This window comes from Helianthus annuus, chromosome 4, assembly GCF_002127325.2.
Source record: "Helianthus annuus cultivar XRQ/B chromosome 4, HanXRQr2.0-SUNRISE, whole genome shotgun sequence".
Taxonomy (NCBI): domain Eukaryota; kingdom Viridiplantae; phylum Streptophyta; class Magnoliopsida; order Asterales; family Asteraceae; genus Helianthus; species Helianthus annuus.
Window position 1 is genome coordinate 143,949,604 of NC_035436.2, and position 17,734 is coordinate 143,967,337.

At 36.8% G+C, this 17,734-nt stretch overlaps 1 protein-coding gene and 1 long non-coding RNA gene across 10 annotated transcripts; both read right to left on the bottom strand.

Annotated features, from left to right (window-relative positions):
* On the bottom strand, positions 1 to 4,679 carry LOC110936536 (pentatricopeptide repeat-containing protein At5g27110). Of its 9 annotated transcripts, none has more exons than XM_022178946.2 (4): positions 4,545 to 4,677; positions 4,085 to 4,142; positions 3,752 to 3,913; positions 1 to 2,304 (listed from the first exon to the last, which is right to left on the bottom strand). In XM_022178946.2, exon 4 carries the CDS (start codon positions 2,174 to 2,176, stop codon positions 59 to 61), a length of 2,118 nt encoding a protein of 705 aa, XP_022034638.1. In that variant the 5' UTR covers positions 2,177 to 2,304; positions 3,752 to 3,913; positions 4,085 to 4,142; positions 4,545 to 4,677; the 3' UTR covers positions 1 to 58. The 9 variants fall into 9 exon arrangements, with proteins under 9 accessions (XP_022034638.1, XP_022034636.1, XP_022034637.1 ...); XM_022178944.2 differs by having other exon boundaries at positions 4,532 to 4,677; XM_022178945.2 differs by lacking the exon at positions 4,085 to 4,142 and having other exon boundaries at positions 4,532 to 4,679.
* Positions 4,680 to 14,375: 9,696 nt separating this feature from the next.
* On the bottom strand, positions 14,376 to 15,559 carry LOC110936537. The gene is made up of 2 exons (XR_002590094.2): positions 15,363 to 15,559; positions 14,376 to 14,998 (listed from the first exon to the last, which is right to left on the bottom strand). It is a non-coding gene; the product is annotated as an uncharacterized LOC110936537 (long non-coding RNA).
* Between the last annotated feature and the right edge of the window lie 2,175 nt (positions 15,560 to 17,734).

The window sequence follows — 17,734 nt, forward strand, 5'->3', positions numbered from 1 at the left end:
TACCGTTTCACAAATTTGATAAAGAAAAAACTCTAATAGAATTAGTAACAAAAATCAATCAACATTCATACATATACATATCTGATATAACGTTTAGAAACAAAACCTCATCCTTGCTCATATGACGAGAAAGAATCGATAGACATTTATACACCAAATCAGCTTTCGGGATGGATTTATCTTCCACAAAAAACGGTTCAATCTTTTTGTCAATTTCAATCCAAGCACACCCAGGATTCTTCCTCAATCCCATCTCTTTCATCTTCAGTCTCACTTTCCTTGCTTTATCCCATTTCTTAATCGAAGCATACATATTAGCCAATACAATATACGTCGATGAATCATCAGGATTTTTATCAATAAGCAAACCCCCTATTTCCTCACCTAATTTTAAATCCCCATGCAAATAACAAGCAGAAAACAACGTGCTCAAAAGCTCAACATCATCTCTAATGCTTGCATTTCTTCGAAGAATATCATAAGCTTCATGTAATCTTCCCGCACGACCATGTAAATCCACTAGACACGAGTAATCCGCTATATTCGGTTTTATCCCGTAATCGTTAACCATTTGATTAAAATAATAACACCCTTCATCAACTAATCCAGCATGGCTGCAAGTCGAAATAACCGCTAAAAACACAACTCTGTCTGGCTTTACATTCAATTTCTTCATTTCTTGAAAGAGTTGAAGTGCGTTAAATGCTCGCCCGTGTGCCCCGTATGCTGTAATCATAGTAGTCCAAGAAATTAAATCTCGTTCCGGTAATTTATCGAAAACTTGTTGAGCTTCATCTACCGCACCGCATTTTGTGTACATGTCTAAAAGTGCGCCCATAACTATTTCGTTTGATTCAAACTTGCCAAAGATAACGGATTCATGAATCTCTTTACCGCGCTCCAGGGCTCCGAGCTGTGAACACGCTGCCAAAGTGCTAGTAATTGTGATGGAATCAGGTTCTACCCCCGCTGCAATCATGTCGTTATAAACGCCAAGTGCTTCAAGATACAAACCTACTGTTACATACCCAGAGATCATCGAATTCCACTCGACAACATTTGTTTTAGGCGTTTTTTCAAAGACGTATTCGGCTGACGAAGTTGCTCCGCATTTGAAGTACATGTCTAGTAACGAGGTGTAAATAAAGGTGTCCGGTTTTATGTTGTTCTTTATTATGTAACCATGGATGAACTTCCCGTGTTTCAAGTTTGATGATTTAGAACATGCCATAAGTGAACTGCTTAACGTTGTGGAATTCGGTTTTGTTTGTTCGGTGTTCATCCTTGACAAAAGACGTATGCAAGATTTGCTATCACCCTTTGTACTATATCCTGCGATCATAGAGTTCCACGAAACCAAATTCTTAACCGGGATTTGCTCGAAAACTCGCACAGCCGTTTCTAAACAACCACACTTCCCATACATGTCAACCAAAGCAGCTTGAACAAACCGATCTGATACAAAACCATTCCTCACCGCTTCATCGTGAATCTCTTTTCCTCTTTCAAGATCTGTAAGCTTAGCACAGGCCGATATAGCCGTGGTGAACGACACCGAATCAGGCTCAAACCCGTGATCCTTCATCGTCCCAAACAAACCTAACGCTTTCTCATACTGCCCGTCTTGATGATAACAAGATATCACAGTATTCCAACAAGCCACATCTCTCACAGGCATTTCATCAAACACCTTGACTGCCAACCCAAATCTACCACATTTCGCATACATACCAAGCAAAGAACTCGTAACAACAACATCTGCCACAAACCCATTTTTCACCAAATGCATATGAACCATTCTACCGAAGTTAACAAACCTCAGTCCACCACAAGCCTTTAAAACGCTAGGATACGTGTAACTATCCGGTTTCAAGAAACTGTAGTGCAGCAGCTTCTCAAAGACTTGAAGGGCTTCATCAAACATGTAAGTTTTTGTGTAATTTGAAATCAAAGTGTTCCATAGAGTGATGTCTGAAGGGGTTTCAATGGATTGAAATACGAGGCTTGCAGATTTGTACAGTTGGCAGGAAAACAAGAGAGTGATGAGGTTTTTGCATATTGCAATGTTGTTTTGCTGGCCGCAAGTGATTATTTTTTGGTGAATGAGTTGGGCATGTTTGATGGATTTTGATTCAGCTACGGTTCTCATGAGAGGGATTAGCTTTGTGGAATCCATTCTGCAAGGTGAGCAAAGGCCTGCTCGTTTTCTTTAACCCGGAGGCAATGTTTAGAAAGCCAATCGAACTGAAAAAACTCAGCCGGTTTCCAACAAGGACTGTATATTTCTCAACCTATAAGAAGTTTCTGTTCAGACATCAAGAATTGGTTCAGGTAATTGTGTAAATCAGTTAAAACAATCTCAATTATCAATAAGCACAGCCTGATAATAATCATTAATCAACTATAAGAAAGATAAATCCATAACTATGATGGAAATTAGAATAACAGGAGATGATGTGTTAACACCCAACTATTAACTAACAAGATATCCATGGAAAAGCATGTATCGATGCATATAGGGAGTTCAAAAACAATTGCAGCAGCAGTAAGTTCCTTATTCTAGCCTACTCTCTTTCATTGGGGACTTTTATCGAACACTTGGTGATCAGAAAATAAACAAAAAAAACTGCTTACCAACTACATCTAAACAACGCATCAATATATCAACTTACCTGTACCTGGCAAACCGGTCAGGTCATGGGTCAAAACGGGTTCGGATCAAAACAGGTCAATTATAAAAAGGGTTGTTTTGGTTCGGGTACGGGTCAGAACGGGTTTCGGGTCGGGTCGGGTCAGTTTTCTTTTTTTTTTTATGCTGATAACTAATATGCGTTAATTATTCATATACTAATGGGGTTGTGTTATTCTCATGTTACTTAAATGGAATTATATGTTGGCTTTAGTTTGAAATTGATTGAAAGATTCTGCTAAAAAGAAACAGAACAAACTAAATTTGACCAAAAAATAATTTTGATTCAAGCTATGTTGTCAAAGACGCAAGGCGCAGGCGAGGCGCATCAGCCTCGCCCGGAGCCTAGGCGCAAGGCGCAAAAAAAGCGTGGGCTTTTTTAAGAAAAGCGCACATAGAGAAAAAAAATATAAAAAATATGTTATGCTTTGAAAATAAATAAGATTTCACATATAAAATTAAAAGAAACTATTATACATGCCATTTAAGATCATGTAGCTAATAGTTAGTAGCAAAAGTTTAGAACTTATATGTTGTAAGTTTTGGGTGCGTGAATAAAAGTCCCAGAAGGTGGTAAATACTTTGTCCCAAAAGGTGGTAAATACTTTGTGCAAAAATGAGTTTCTGAGCTTGAATTTAGTTGAACTCGTGCGGACAAGAATGCAGCTCCGGAAACCCGGGCCCGCGTGAGCCAAATTTTTTTTCCTGCGCCTCAACCACGTTTTTTGCGCCTAGACGCGCGCTTTTTGCGCCTCAGAACCGTTTTTTCAAAAAAAAGCCCGTTTTTGCGCCTAGGCTACCACCAGGCGCTTTAGGTGCGCCTCGCTGCGCCCGGGCGCCTAGGCGCGCGCTTTTTGCGCTTTTGACAACATAGGATTCAAGTTATGTATCTTTGCTTCTTATTTTATCAAGTGTCATAATACAAATGAACAAAATGCATAACATAAACACAAAATAATAGCCACATAATGACCCGTGCCTTATGCCACAGAATGCGCAGACCTGCGCCTCAACTAGCAACAAACTCGATTTTACAAATACACGATAAGGAAATTAGCTCACCAGAGGGGGGAATATTTTTTCAGCTGCTCGGCGAGGTACAGAGAATCCTCCATGAGTGCTCGTATCACTAGCCGTCAATGTTTTGCAAAAAAAAAACTGTGTTTGCGGCTTATTTATTTTCATAGAAAGATCTGACCTCAATAATAATGCCTCCTTGTCAAACTGTTTTATATCATAAACCAACAAACAATATGGTCTCAGTTAATCAACACTAAAACATTTAGCTAAACTGTTTAAGATCATAAACCAACAGACTCCTCGACGGCGAGGGCATTGACGTTGACTCTTAGATATTCCCAGACACCAGGCCTGAGACGAATCGAGGGTAGGCACCTTGAAAGAACCATGAGGATTTCATTACTATGGGTTGCGAGAGTAGAAACGAGGCGCTCTGTGAACACGGGTCAATACACGTTTAAAATCATTCAGATGCAATCAATAACAATTCACTGATCCAAAATGAATAATAAAATATATCCCTAAATCCTAAATTGAAGCAAATTAAACAAAACCACGCATACATATACACCATTAGCAGATAAAATGTGAAGCAAAGTAACCTTTAAAATCATTTTTTTTCTGCAATTGAACATCAAAGAATCCATAACAAAACAGAAAAGCAACCGATTTAGCAAACTAAAAGGTGAATGTGCATTGATTATGGAGCTGAAATTACAAGCCTAACGAACTGTAAAGAGTAAGAATAATCTATTCGTGTGATGTTCATAGAGGGGTACAGAGAGAGAGAGAGAGTAAAATGAGGAAGATGTTGAACATTACAGTTTATAGATACCCGTTCGATTCAAGCAATTGAAGAAGATGAATTAATCTTCGGTCTTCAGATGTTCTCACCCGTGCTTTTCTATTTCAAACCCTAACAAGATGACCGGTATTGACCCGTACTCCTAATTTCATAAACCCAACTTCACCCGGAGACAAAAGCTTTTATTTTTCTAAGTGATTTATTTGACCCAAAACAACTCATTTACTGTAGTTTTTAAATGGTTAAAACTGACCCATATAGTAGTTTTAGGGTCAGAATTGCCACCTCTAGTACCACCTGTCACCAAAAACGAGCAATTTAAAGTATATTACACGTTGTTCTACAATCCAAAGGTTATGGTTGAAGAAACAGATTAGGTTTAAGTGAATTTCATAAAGATGTATAATGTAATGTGCTGTTTACACTATGTTTTGGATAGATTTCAAAAAATGAAAACCCGTAGGGCGTCGACGTTTTAATTATGTTTGTAACAAGGTTTGACATGTTTTTGATGATTATATAAATTTAGTTTGATGTTCGTTTGTTTTACATGACCTGACCCGGCCCGATACGAACCGATTTTTTTACTTATATACCTAGGGGCCTAAAATTTTTAAAAATGTTCCGCACCTCCATGGAAAAATTTCTGGGTCCGCCACTGGATAAATCAAAGCTAAATAAATGAAAGATGATTATCAAAATGTAAACTTAAAGCCGGTTAAAATGTTGTAAGAGACTTACAAGGCCATTTTGTAAATCAAATTTGAAATTTTATTGGTTCTTAACAGAACGTGTGTACGAACATGTTTTTTATTCTTTCTAGTGAAGAAAACTTTATTATTTATAAGATTTACTGGGTATGATTGTTGTATAAAATAAAACTAAGAATTGAGCTCAGATATGATATCATAACATTCCTTATCGCACCCTTGTACAAAGTGCATTTGATAAGGTTGTTTTGTACAACTTAATGTGCATTATTATTATTATCATACCAATTAATGTAATATCAGGTCTACACTGCTGATTCAAGGTCCTGGATTAAGCATGAACGTTTTGTGATTTCTTTCAGTTCCGTTTGGGGGAGAATTGGATCCCTGTATTCAAGGGCGGACCTAAAGCCAACTTAAGGTGGGCGGGCGCACCCCCGGGGAAAAAAAAATTAGTGCTAAATTCCGTCGAAAATCCCGTCCGCACCCCTTGGAATTTTTCATCCGCACCCCTTGGAATTTTTCGACCGCACCCTTGAAATTTTTCGTCCGCACCCCTTAGATAAAAAGTGTTATCAATTTATATTTTAATTTTTTTTAGTAAAATCTTATTTAAAAAAAATACTACCTAAATTATATAACTTTTAATACCTAACTAACTAAACCCAAATACTCAAACCTTTACCCACTTATAATTCCTAAATAGCTAGCCCACTAAGTCTTAGCCCATTAACCAAACCCAACAATATTTCAAACTATAATAAAATACTTAAACCTCAAAACCTTTAGAAATTCTCTCCCGCTCTCTCTCTTACGTTATGATTTCTATGGCTTGAATAGTTGAAAATTAAAATTGAAACATTATGTTATGGAGCGATGAACTTATGTTATATAGAGAAATAATTGCTTAAGAAATTAGTTTTAGATGATATTTTGGATAGATTTCAAAAAATGAAAACCCGTAGGGCGTCGACGTTTTAACTATGTTTGTAACAAGGTTTGACATGTTTTTGATGATTATATAAATTTAGTTTGATGTTCGTTTATTTTACATAACCCGACCCGACCGGACCCGACCCGATACGAACCGATTTTTTTACTTATATACCTAGGGGCCTAAAATTTTTAAAAATGTTCCGCACCCCCATGAAAAAATTCCTGGGTCCGCCACTGCCTGTATTATGTTATATTAGACTGTGGGGTATGGGGCGGAGGTTGGGGCGTGGGTTGGCCGTAAACGCCCAAGTCACCACCCCGGGTGGGCTTGGGTTTCGGCGTGCCACATTGGCGGGGGGTTCAGCCCGGGCGTGGGGCGGGGCTACGAGAGTGACATGGCGGGATGTGATTGGCCAACAAAACTAGGCGTTTGGGCTAGCCGTTGGGCTAGTCGTTGGGCATTATTTACAAAAAAAAAAAAAAAAAAAAAAAAAAAAAAAAAAAAAAAACATTTTTTCCTTTATATATACCTTACCATATTTAACATTTTTCTTACACAATATCAAACACATAAAACACAATCTTGCCATGAGTTCTTCAAGTTCAAGTGAATCGTCATCATCATCTGACGATGGTGCGGAAATATTTCTACAAACGATTGCAACGGTGGTGAAAGCTATCGTGGAAGACGATGAGGAAGAGACTTCGCAACCTAAACGGAGGAGGTACATCGCTCGTGAACGGCACACCGCTAACAATTTGTTGGTAAGCGATTACTTCTCAGCGGAACCTAAGTATGATGAAAAAATGTTTAGGCGTCGTTTTAGTATGAGTAGAAACTTATTTTTAAGGATATCTAGAGATCTTGAGGAGAAGTATGTTTATTTCCAACAACAACCGGATGTAACCGGACAATTAGGATTTAGTACGTGGCAAAAGGTCACAGCCGCACTTAGACAGTTAGCGTACGACAATAGTTCGGACATTATGGATGACGATTTAAAAATGTCTGCACGTGTAGCTAGAGAAAGTCTTCACAACCAGATAACGTAACAGTTACAGACGAAGATAAAGCGTCAAATGAATTTTTGATCCAGTCAAGGGATATACATCACAACCTTCGATCTGATTTAGTGGATCATGTTTCAACGATTCATGGGTTCGAAACCGACGAAGACTACGAAGAATGATTGTTTTTTATTTTGATACAATGTTTTTTTTGTAATTATTATGTATGTTTATGTAGTTTATAATGGTTATATATATATATATATATATATATCTATATATATATATATATATATATATATATATATATATATATATATTAAAAAAAATGATGTGGCTTGACCACGCCAGCCCAGCCACGCCCACCATACCCCTAGAACTTGGGTTTATGTATTGAGTGCCCCATCCACGTGTCAACCCATGCCCCAAACCCCCGCCCCACCATACCCCACGGTCTTATGTAGGGCTGTTCACGAGCCGAGCCGAGCGGACCTTTGCTCGTGCTTGGCTCGTTTACAAACCGAACCGAGCGGAGCGGCTCATTTAAAACCGAGCCTCAAATCAATCGAGCATTTTTCGAGCAATAAAAATTCCGAGCGAGCGTCGAGCGAAATTCGAGCGATTTGGACAACCGTGTCGCCCGATTTAAATTTGCTGAGAGAGATAGTTACAATGTTGGGTCTCAAGTTTTTATGTCTTTAAAAATATGCACATTTAATGACACAATAATATTTTCTTATTAGTAACAATGTTGTGGCCGACGAGGCGATAATCATATTGCACGAACAATTACGTTGAGAGCAGGAGACCATGGGCGGATCTTAATAGGGCTCTGGCAGGGCCCCGGCCCGGGCAAGTTTTTCGGCTGTAGTGCTAATTTTCCGCATTTCGATCAAAATTTTTTAAATATACTATGTTTGGCCCGGGCTTGCCCGAGCTTTTTTTTAGCGCCCGTATCTTTCGGCCCTGGCACGTTCAACGGGCAAGATCCGTCACTGCAGGAGACGATCGACTTTGGGTAACGACATGAAAAATTGAGGCGATGAATAAACTATCTTTTATCGGTTTAGGGTTTAACTTTTAGTTTTAATATTAATTTTTTATTGGCGTGGTTGAGCTAGTACATATAGATATAGTTATAAATTTGTGTATCGTTGACCAAAATCAAATAGAGTGGTACATATAAAACTATAAATTTAATTTATATTTAAGTATATATGTATGTGTAAGTGTGTATATATATAGGTGTGTGTGCAAGGGCGTAGCTTAAGAGGGGCCGGGAGGGGCGCCCGACCCCCCGAACTTTTCGCTCAGTAGTGTTATATATGTAGTTTCGTATAGAAATTTTTGGGTATATACGTTTTCTGTAACGCCCTGCTTTTTCATACTTTCCATAATTAGAAAGCTCGTCTTGTAATGCTATTTTTGGAAATCTTGTATTATGGTAGTCGTCTTTTCGTTGTAAAATCCGAGACTTGGATCATAAATAAAATTCGTATTTCTTTAAATTCGCCATCTACATATTCATACATGTTCATACGTTGGAATTCATTGTACATCGAATCCTTATTTGTAATTCATACTTATACGATACTTATTCACGAAGCATGTCCATGCTTGTCCTCAAATTGTTACCTAAAAACCCCTAATAATATGCTTATTTATACAACGGTTAATCATCTAATATGTGACATATACTTGTCACTTACAAACATGTTACATACTTGTACATTACACTTTTTACCTAGTTAAATCATGTTTTATTTCATATTTCACCTTGTTACAAGTTAGGGGAAACATTGTTGCATATTATTACACAACTTAATTAACAAAATTACTCATTATAATGTTTTAAAAAAATAAAAAAATAAAGAAATATGGCGGCCCCAATTCAGCAAAATTCAGCCCCATATAGTTGGGCTTTGTGGGCTAGTTTCAAGGTGTAACCCCTTCTAAACACTTCCAAAGCCCAACCCATTGAAACCCTAATCCTTCCCCCTATAAATACCACTTATAACCAGCCTCCCTACCACTTTTGCAACACTAAAAACTCTCAAAACATCCTCCAAACCGTAGCTGAAAGCAAGGGTTCGAGCAGATTGACACCCCTTCACGAAAATGAGCATAACTCACTCATTTCTTAACGAAATAACTTGATTCTTTTTCCTACTTACTTGGATAATCATGGGGTTCGATTCCTAGACTTCTCCTTGGAGAAATCAGACCTGGAAATGCCCCGAAATCGTCCATAAACTTTCTGTTTGTTTTTATGTTCATCAAAAACTTGTTTAAACCTATGTAACTTGTGTTCAACACATCTCATACCTATGTCCTAATGCTTACAACTTATCCCATGGTTGGTTAAGCTTAAAAACAAGGTTGAGACATTTAAAATCAGAGGATTAAACCTCATAAACTTGATGTTTTGTTTAGGGTTTCAACCCACAAATCATGTCAAACATAGCCTTTGATACATGAGTGATTATGGAACGACTTGGGTTGTCCTACATACAATCCTCACATGATTTGATGATTTCTCTATAGTTAGGTTGTTTATGTTATTGTGCTAAACCTAGTTCGTGACCCTCTTTGGTTGTTTTTACATCAAGTGAAGTGGTGAACATTCAAGGGGTTCCTAAATGGAAGCATGTTCTTCCTACCCCCATACATGACATCTATGATAACACGAGGTGCCTAAATGAAGATCCCAATCTTCTACCTCCTACTTGAATTTTTGGACTAAATAATATGTAGTACTTAACCTAGATATATATATACACTCATTCGAACCTTTGATGTTGAACTTATGTTTATATGTTAAAGTAGTAGAACATCACCTAAGACCTAAACCTTGTTGTGATTCTTATGGGTGTTCAACTCATGAAAACATTATCATAACCCTTGTGGTTACCAAGTGTCATACAAGTGTTAAGTGTTGAAGATGATTATTTTCACATGCTATTCTCATATCTTACTTTTATGTTGTTTTAAATACCGAATCTCGACTCTAAGCATACTTGAACTTTAACCCTACACATTCAATCTTCTAACCTCATCAACTCGTCAATAATTGGATAATTGGAAAGCATATGCAAACTTTGTGAGTATACTCGCAACCCCCTTTTTATATTTACCACTTTTTGGGGTGTAACATGTTTTACTATTAAACCACACTTAAACTTATTCTTTATGCAATGCACAAAACAATCATTATACATGAATACTATGTTATGATACTTGATGCTTACGCGGACCATACTTATGTGATATGTTTTAGTCATTAGCTCTCACGAGCCTCCCTTCGACATGTATAGCGCTATAGGAGTAACGCACCGCCCCCCTTAAACTTGGGTCATGTTGAATTAATTAAACTTTCTTGCGTAAACAGAGGTTGGCTAGAAATATTGCATGCCACGCTAGGTTGATCTCGTATAGACTAAGTTGTCATGTGGATTCGTTTTAAACTTTTAAACTTATACTTATACTTATGCTTAAACTTGTATACTCGCCTTTGCTTTTGCATTGAATTGTATTTTTAAACATGTTACAGGTTGATGATGATGATGCTATGAAAAGAAGTAGCGTTGATGCCTAGATGCACATTTAGACGTTTAGGTTTAATATGTTGTATCAATTTTGCTTGTGTAGTTATGTATTTCTTTTGAACTTGTTGTATTTGAATTTCTTGTAATGTTGACAATTTACTTTATGAAATGAAATCGGTTTATTAAATATTGTCACAAATAGCGTTATGATGTCTCTAGCAATCTTCACACTTCGTCTCATCCCGATGTTTCCGCCATTGGTTGGGGTGTGACATTTTTGACCCCCCCCCCCCCCCCCGTTTTCATGGTCAAGCTTCGCCACTGTGTGTGTGTGTGTATTATGTATAATATATATTTTTGTGTATATATATATATATGTGTGTGTGTGTGTATACATGTTTATATATGTATGTGTATAGGTACATGTATATGTATACTAATTAAAGTAATAATTCGAGCCAAACCGAGCCGAGCAGACCTTTGCTCATGCTTGGCTCGTTTACAAACCGAACCGAGCAGAGCGGCTCGTTTACAACTGAGCGTCAAATCGAACGAGCATTTTCCGAGCAGTTTTCGAACGAGCGTCGAGCGAGCGGCGAGCGATTTGAACAGCGCTAGTCTTATGTTAGAAGCAACCCTTGTCTTTAAGATTTTTTTTTAAAAGACCCTTCTAGTGTTTGCCTACTTCAACAAAGACTAGTTATGTTGTGGTAGGGGTGGTGAGCATGGATCATTAAAACTTAATCTACGGCTGACGTTTACAACTTTAGATTTCAGTCGCAAAATGACTGGTTCGATTACAAACAGTTTAGTTATCACAAAAGTTGGTTTTAGTTAATTATTCCTTCTTAACATGAGCCGAGCCGAGTGAAGCTGATATAATTAATTGTCGAATCAAGTTTTTTTTGGATATAATAAAAAGACAACAAGACTATTATATATTAAAAAAATGTTATTTTTAAAAAAATTACTTTAATGATATGGTTAGATTTTAATTACTTTTGAGTATTGTTAGATTATTGAGTTACTCTTGATTGCAATTTTTGTGAAACCAATGGATCAGGCAACAAAACCACAATCGATGAATGGAACGTTGGTAGGACTTTTATGTTCTTTTAAGGATGGGAAAAGCACAGAAAATCCAGGTTTGTGATGACACACATAAGCAAGACGCAATGGCGGATGCAGTACAGATCACGTGACACCATTGATTTATGAAATTAATATAAAGCGTATATTACGGATATTTCGTTTGACACCAATCTTATCTGACGACGACACCAAGTATTTGCGCCAAAGGAATTAAATAATAACGCACATCTTCAGTGGAAAATGCACTTCGCATATACCTGGCTGACTAGTGTTCAAGTCTCATAAGTCTCCGTTTTCTTGTTGCGTTTTTGTAACCTGTTCGCTTTTTATTGCTTTTTTTTTCGTTAGCAGTGCGTTTTTAGATCACCAAACACAGCCAACGCCTCTCATCTTTGCCTTATCAAATTTCACCATGCTTCTTGTTTATGACTTTCTTCCGAACGATTGAGATATGAAACGTTCAACGAGTTCTTGGTATTTGCTAGGTTTATTTTTCTTCACTTTTTATTTTATATTGATCCTTGCATAAGTCTGATTATCAGATGATAATAATGTGTCTTCCTATGTCAACTAGACACCGGCCCTCACACACCATATAACAAGACAGATACGGATTGTACAGACATGTATTACTCAAATCATACATATGGCAAACAGTGAGTATCAATCACCCCTGTTACTATCAAAGTTAGTAAACTAAAGCTAAATACATGAAAGATGATTATCAAAATGTAAACTTAAAGCCGGTTAAAATATTGTAAGAGACTTATAATATGGTACACTATCATAGAAACTTAAATTACAAGGCCATTTTGTAAAATCAAATTTGAAATTTTATTGCTTCTTTGTGTATGAACATGTTTTTTTATTCTTTCTAGTGAAGAAAACTTTATTATTTATAAGATTTAGTGGGCATGATTGTTGTATAAAATAAAACTAGTAGGGTGCCCGCGCGATTCGGTGGGGACGACACTTTGCATTGCGGCATTCGTTTATAGTAGTTTTCTTATTCGTATAATATTTAATTATTTATGATAACATTATTGTGGTGGATATATGTCATAAGTGTTACACATATGTAAAGTTTTGTTTTTTTTATAAAAATTAATAATCAAAAGACAAATTTTTTTTTTTATAAAAATTAATAATCAAAGGACAAAAAATAAAAGATAAGTTGGGTCAAGTTATTAAACCCACTACATCACCACCCAAAACCTAAACACCCACCCCACCCCACCACCACCCAAAAACCTAACCCCCCCTCCCCCCCCCCCCCCCCCCCCCCGGGAAAAAAAAAATAAACTATACCTCACAAAAAAAAAACCCCAAAAAACCTAACCCCCTACCCCCTACCCCCCCCCAAAAAAAAACCTAAAAAAAAAACTAAACACCCACCCCCACCCAAAAACCTAAACCCCCACCCCCACTCCCTCGGCAAAAAAACAATATATATTATTATTTTTTTTTGGTGGGTGATGGGGGAGGGGGTGGGTGGGGGTTTAGGTTTTTGGGTGGTGGAGGATGTTTAAGTTTTTTTTTTTTTTTTTTTTTTTTGTAGTGGTTTTTTTAGGAGCCTTTGTACCCTTCTTACAATTAGGATCCTTTGTATTTGATCCTAATCCATCAATATATATTATTTGTTTTGTTTACATGTTATAGCAATTATTGTCGCATTGTACCCTTTTTATATATTATTGAGGCCCGTTCTTTTTACTCGCTCAGTGCCCAAATTTTTCCAAGGATTCTCATGAACGGCCTTAGAATCCCATAATTATGAATAGAGTTGAGGGCTACGAGGAGGCCAACCTTTGATTATGTAAAGCATTTTATACTAAAACTAGGTTATATACCCGTGAGCTTCACGGGTTATGGGTTGTTTTAAAAAATGAGGGCACTATACAGCAGTGAATGGATGGGTTAAACCGAGACTCTGATGTATGTAGTTTAATGATTTTACAGGCTGGCGGGTATTTAGTCTTAGAAATATTTCATCTAATTCCAATACAAAATAATAATAAAAAACTAACAAATTTTTATAAACTACAAGAAAGATAAATCGGTAACTATGATGGAAATTAAAATAACAGGAGATGATGTGTTAACACCCAACTATTAGCTAACAAGATATCCATGGAAAAGCATGTATTGATGCATATAGGGAGTTCAAAAACAATTGCAGCAGCAGTAAGTTCCTTATTCTAGCCTACTCTCTTTCATTGGGGACTTTTATCGAACACTTGGTGATCAGAAAATAAACAAAAAAAACTGCTTACCAACTACATCTAAACAACGCATCAATATATCAACTTACCTGTACCTGGCAAACCGGTCAGGTCATGGGTCAAAACGGGTTCGGGTCAAAACAGGTCAATTATAAAAAGGGTTGTTTTGGTTCGGGTACGGGTCAGAACGGGTTTCGGGTCGGGTCGGGTCAGTTTTTTTTTTTTTTTTTTGATGCTGATGACTAATATGCGTTAATTATTCATATACTAATGGGGTTGTGTTATTCTCATGTTACTTAAATGGAATTATATGTTGGCTTCAGTTTGAAATTGATTGAAAGATTCTGCTAAAAAGAAACAGAACAAACTAAATTTGACCAAAAAATAATTTTGATTCAAGTTATGTATCTTTGCTTCTTATTTTATCAAGTGTCATAATACAAATGAACAAAATGCATAACATAAACACAAAATAATAGCCACATAATGACCCGTGCCTTATGCCACAGAATGCGCAGACCTGCGCCTCAACTAGCAACAAACTCGATTTTACAAATACACGATAAGGAAATTAGCTCACCAGAGGGGGGAATATTTTTTCAGCTGCTCGGCGAGGTACAGAGAATCCTCCATGAGTGCTCGTATCACTAGCCGTCAATGTTTTGCAAAAAAAAAACTGTGTTTGCGGCTTATTTATTTTCATAGAAAGATCTGACCTCAATAATAATGCCTCCTTGTCAAACTGTTTTATATCATAAACCAACAAACAATATGGTCTCAGTTAATCAACACTAAAACATTTAGCTAAACTGTTTAAGATCATAAACCAACAGACTCCTCGACGGCGAGGGCATTGACGTTGACTCTTAGATATTCCCAGACACCAGGCCTGAGACGAATCGAGGGTAGGCACCTTGAAAGAACCATGAGGATTTCATTACTATGGGTTGCGAGAGTAGAAACGAGGCGCTCTGTGAACACGGGTCAATACACGTTTAAAATCATTCAGATGCAATCAATAACAATTCACTGATCCAAAATGAATAATAAAATATATCCCTAAATCCTAAATTGAAGCAAATTAAACAAAACCACGCATACATATACACCATTAGCAGATAAAATGTGAAGCAAAGTAACCTTTAAAATCATTTTTTTCTGCAATTGAACATCAAAGAATCCATAACAAAACAGAAAAGCAACCGATTTAGCAAACTAAAAGGTGAATGTGCATCGATTATGGAACTGAAATTACAAGCCCTAACGGACTGTAAAGAGTAAGAATAATCTATTCGTGTGATGTTCATAGAGGGGGCAAACATGGTAGAGAGATACCCGTTGGATTCAAGCAATTGAAGAAGATGAATTAATCTCCAGTCTTCAGATGTTCTCACCCGTGCTTTTCTATTTCAAACCCTAAGAAGATGACCGACCGGTATTGACCCGTACTTCTAATTTCATAAACCCAACTTCTAATTTCATAAACCCAACTTGACACGGAGACAAAAGCTTTTATTTTTTAACTGATTTATTATTATTTGACCCAAAAGCTTTCATTTTCATTTTGTAGTTTTTAAATGGTTAAAACTGACCCATATATTAGCTTTAGGGTCAGAATTGTCACCTCTAGTACCACCTGTCGCCAAAAACGAGCAATTTAAAGTATATTACACGTTGTTCTACAATCCAAAGCTTATGGTTGAAGAAACAGATTAGGTTTAAGTGAATTTCATAAACAGTGAGTATCAATCACCCCTGTTACTATCAAAGTTAGTAAACTAAAGCTAAATACATGAAAGATGATTATCAAAAGAGTAAACTGTCATTTTGGTCCCTGAGGTTTGGTCACTTTTGCCACTTTAGTCCAAATTTGAAACTTTTTACATCTGGGTCCCTGTGGTTTCAGTTTTATTGCCATTTTAATCTGAAAATCAAATCAGCTTATATTTTTCAAATTAATTCCTCCTATTTTGTCCTTTTCTTCAGGGGCAAAATAGTCATTATAATTATATTAAAACACACTATTAATTAAAATAATAAAATAAAAAAAGAATCTTTGACCTTATAATCTCTTCCTCAAAACCTCAAACCCTTATCCCCCATCTTCTTCAAAACATAATCCCCTTCCAGTTCAATAACAAAATGCAGAACAAAATATCATCTCAGTTCAATTTCAAATCAATTCAATAATAAGTTACAAACCATTTGAGAAAAAGCAAGCTCAATCAACAAAACACAACAAAACCCTAACTGCCATCGTATTGTTCAACGAAGATAAATATGGTAGTGTTAGAAAGAAACAGAGGATGTGCCATAATAACTAAAACCTACTTTTTCATGATTAACAACTGGCAGTTTATGCAGGTTTTGAGACACCGACGAGTCAAGCGAGTCAATCTGAGCGTACAAATCGGAGATAACCGCCTCTTTATCGGTGAGTTGTTGTCGGAGATCGGAAGATTCGGGTTCTAGGGCGGAGACGCGGCTGGAGAGAGCAATAGAGGTGATTTTGCGAGCAATGTCGAGCTGTTGGAATGGATCGGAGTTCGGAAGGTAGAACTGAAGGCGGTGGTTGGTGGTGGCTCCGTCGCCGGCTCTTGGAATGGATCGGAAGGTAGAACTGATATGTTTAGGGTAAGATAGATGATGGAATAAATGATGAGATAAGGTGATTTTGTTTGGTGGTTGTGGCGAGAAGGAGGTGGTGGTAGCAGCTGTGGTGAGGAGGTAGTGGTGGCGGTGGTGAGAAGAGAGGATGAAGTGGCGATGGTGGAGTTGGAGGTGGCTGTGGCTATGGAATTAGGGTTTGGGTTAAGGTTTTTGCTCTGTAACTGCATTTGGGGAAGATGATGGTGAGACATCATCTTATTTATATGTTAATTTAGTTTATTAATTATTAACATATTATATTAAATTAGATGGACAAATATGCCCCTGAACTAAAAGACAAAAGATCCAGCTTCCATCAGTGAAAATATGGGGTTTTTGAATTTTGGACTAAAATGGCAACAAAAGTGAAACCACAGGGACCCAGATTTAAAAAAGTTAAAGATTTGAACTAAAATGGCAAAAGTGCCCAAACCACATGGACCAAAATAGCAGTTTACTCTTATCAAAATATAAACTTAAAGCCAGTTAAAATATTGTAAGAGACTTAGAATATGGTACACTATCATAGAAACTTATATTACAAGGCCATTTTGTAAATCAAATTTGAAATTTTATTGCTTCTTTGTGTATGAACATGTTTTTTATTCTTTCTAGTGAAGAAAACTTTATTATTTATAAGATTTAGTGGTATAAAATAAAACTAGTAGGGTGTCCGCACGATTCGGCGGGGACGACATTTTGCATTGCGGCATTCGTTTATAGTAGTTTTCTTATTCGTATAATATTTAATTATTTATGATAACATTATTGTGGTGGATATATGTCATAAGTGTTACACATATGTAAAGTTTTTTTTTATAAAAATTAATAATCAAAAGACAAAATTTTTTTTATAAAAATTAATAATCAAAGGACAAAAAATAAAGATAAGTTGGGTCAAGTTATTCTACAAAGACTTCTAATTGTAAGAAGTGTAAGAATGATTTATAGAGTGACAAGTGTCCAATAACCTAAAATTAAACCCACTACATCACCACCCAAAACCTAAACACCCACCCCCACCCAAAAACCTAACCCCCCCCCCCCCCCCCCCCGCA